This window comes from Anopheles ziemanni, chromosome 3, assembly GCF_943734765.1.
Source record: "Anopheles ziemanni chromosome 3, idAnoZiCoDA_A2_x.2, whole genome shotgun sequence".
NCBI classification, from domain to species: Eukaryota; Metazoa; Arthropoda; class Insecta; order Diptera; family Culicidae; genus Anopheles; species Anopheles ziemanni.
Genome location: NC_080706.1, coordinates 87774658 through 87777725, shown reverse-complemented (window position 1 = coordinate 87777725; position 3068 = coordinate 87774658). Strand labels below are relative to the sequence as shown.

The 3068-nt window shown below is 51.8% G+C and overlaps 1 protein-coding gene across 1 annotated transcript; it reads right to left on the bottom strand.

The window, feature by feature from the left end:
- Positions 1-1359: 1359 nt before the first annotated feature.
- Positions 1360-2781, bottom strand: LOC131288353 (CCAAT/enhancer-binding protein). The gene has a single exon (XM_058317477.1). It carries the CDS (start codon positions 2779-2781, stop codon positions 1360-1362), a length of 1422 nt encoding a protein of 473 aa, XP_058173460.1.
- Between the last annotated feature and the right edge of the window lie 287 nt (positions 2782-3068).

The window sequence follows — 3068 nt, the reverse complement described above, 5'->3', positions numbered from 1 at the left end:
GGTAGAAAAGGACAAAGAGGAAAGGAAGATTTTGGTAAATTGCGAAAATGATTGTCATGGAGTGAAAAGTGAACTGAGTGGTCAGAAATGATATTAAATGATAGTGGATAAGAGCCAAAGAAAGATATGTTAAGTGAAAGTAATCGGAAGCGGAAAATGCGTGAAAATTATTTGATAAAAAAAGAACACTGGTAAACCCAACTTTTTGAAAAAAGAACATAAAAGATAGAAGTAATAGAAAGAACGAAAAAGTTGTGTGAAAAACTGTATTTTTGGTATTAACAGGAAATAAAAAGGAAGGGAAAAGTTATAAGAACATTCAACGTAGCTCGAAAAGAGAGGCTCGGTACACGGTGAGCCTTATCGGTGAAATAATAATAATAAAATAAGTCTTATCTGCAGCTGCCCCATTGGTTTTCTTTGTGCAATTTCTTAAGTATTAGTCAAAGTTTCTTGACGTTATCTTATTTCTTTCCCACCTTTCACCGTTTTTGCGTGTGTGTGAGCGTATGTCATTTCACGATGTGAAGAATAAAGAAAAAGAAAATAAACTTCGAAACAAACGCTCGCCTTTTTTTACATATACATGTTTTCCCTACACACGGCATTGCAATAATATTATTACTCGTAACATAAAAAATAAACACGAATATCTTAGAGTCTATGTACAGGTATTTAAGTTCCTATAGCTCGCTGTACGCGCAGTGTCACAGATTGTTACAGTATGTAGTTGCCTTGCATGTGTGTTTATTCGCCAACCATTCGGCGTCCGCCTTCCGCTTCGTCACTTTGTGTCACTATAGTGCTACGATTTCCCGCCCAACGAAAGCCCTTTTGCTTTCCTGCCTGGGGATGGAAACCGGAGTCTCTTTCTGTCTTTGGTTCATAAACGTAAACGCAAAAGCGGGGAAAAGCGGACTGGCCCGGACGCGGCGTGTTCTCTATGGGTGTTTGTGTCTTTCCTATCGATTGGTCCAACTGTACACGTTCCTTAGCGGGAGGGACTAACCAAGTAACAAGGTAGGAGTCTGTAATAGGAGTTCGCAGCGCGTTTGGTGCATATTGGGATTACACTTGGGGTTGTGGTTTTTGTCATAGATATCAACGAGTTGCTACAACTAGGATACTAAAGCCTGATCTTGCACAGCGGGTCCGTTTTGGCCCGCTCCAAGGAGCTCTTTTCCGCCTTCAGGCCTTAGAGAGTGAGATGAGAGCCTGAAGAGAATCCGCGGAGACTCAGCGCGTTCAAATTCCCAAGGATATTGGCGAGATGTGGCCTCAGTCCTCCCACACACACCCACGTATTTACAGAGTGGCCACACTCACGCCACATATCCTGTCGCTGGGGTTGAGCCCGACCTACATGTGATCACCCATGTTGGACAGATTGAGCGCACTGCGGCAGATCTGGTTGATCTCGGGATTGCTGTGGTTCATCAGGTGCATGTACAGCTGCTTGTACAGCGCGATCTCGTTGTTCTTCTCCTCGATCTTCCGGATCAGCACGTCCTTCTCCTTCAGCAGCGTCTTCACCTTCTCCTCCACCTCGCGCGATCGCACCTTGGCCTTTTCGCGCGACTTCCGCACGGCGATGTTGTTCCGCTCGCGCCTCCGCCGGTACTCGTCCGTGCCCTTGTCCACCGACTTGGGGGCCGTCTTGCGCCCCACGTGCGGCAGCATCTTGTTGTGTTTGGTGAGGTTCGCTAGGTGGGCGGCACCGGCCGCCAGGTGCGGGAGGGCCTGATGGTGCAGTACGGCGGCCGGTGTGAGGCTGGAGAAGCTGTTCCCGTTGCCGTTGGTGACGTAGCTTGGAGTGGTGCCACCGCCTCCACCACCACCACCACCACCGCCTCCGGTACTGCCACCGAGGGGACCGCCATTGGGGAGACCGTTCGTGGGACCGGATGTCGCCGAACCCGGCAGTCCCTGGTAGCCATTGATGGTGCCCATGAACTGAGCGCCTCCACCGTTCGCCAGCAGCTGCCGACGGTACTCGTTCGGGTCGACGGGCTCCTCCTTGATGTTGGCCGAGTCGGCCGAGGAGCCCACCGAGCTGTTCTCGTCACTCGACGTACCACCGTAGGCCGCGCCGGTGTGCACGGGCTGTGGCATGTAGGCCAGAGATCGCTGGTAGCTGTTGTTGCCGTTCGAGTGCTGCGAAAGTCGAGCCTGCTGCAGCTGGAGCGCCTTAGCGGCGGCCGTCTGTACGAGCGGGTTCGCCATCGTGCCGTTCGTGCTGCCCACCGTCACCATCTCGGTGAAGATCCCGAGCGCTTCCGGGTCACGGAACTGATCGTCGATCAGGTGCTGCAGGTCGAGCGAGATCTCCTGCGAGGTCAGCTCGTCCAGCTCGGACTGGGAGTACTGGATCTGCTGTAGCATCTGCTTCGACAGTAGGTTCCCATTGGTGAGCAGGTTCGGTACCACACCGTTACCAGGATGCTGCCCCAGCTGGACCTGCTGTTGCTGCTGCTGCTGACTCTGCTGCTGCTGCTGAACTTGCTGCACTTGCTGGACTTGCTGCTGAACCTGCTGCTGGACTTGCTGAACCTGCTGAACCTGCTGTTGCTGCTGTTGTTGCTGCTGCTGCTGCTGCTGCTGCTGCTTCAACGCCAGCGTGTTCTGGTTAATCGCCGTCGGGGAGTTATTGTTGTTGGTCGGCGACGCCCCGTTGGCCGTGCCGTTCGCACCGTTCACACTATTGTTCGCTGCCATCGTTAGCTTCTTGATATCACTGCGCACTTGGATTTGATTCGTATCGTACATTTGAGGCGATTCCATATTTTATTGCTGCTGCCTTACACTGTAACCGGGGGGACACATGGAACTACAACTGGGACGCACCACCACCACGCACCAACGTTGTCTCGTGAAAACCCAAAAACTCTGCACACGGCCACTGAACACTGGTTCGAACGTTCTGCGGAAGCAACAATCAGAAGAGCCTGCACGGGACACTGCTCTTCGAGTTGGCCAGACTATTGCACTCACTTTCCACCACACTAGAATATCTTGTATCCGTATTCCAACCACGTCAGACTTTGCACCTCAGTCCACACTCGGAAAAG

Bases quoted from the DNA above. Each gene is read 5' to 3' on its own strand.
- LOC131288353 (XM_058317477.1), bottom strand. From the start codon at position 2,781: ATGGAATCGCCTCAAATGTACGATACGAATCAAATCCAAGTGCGCAGT.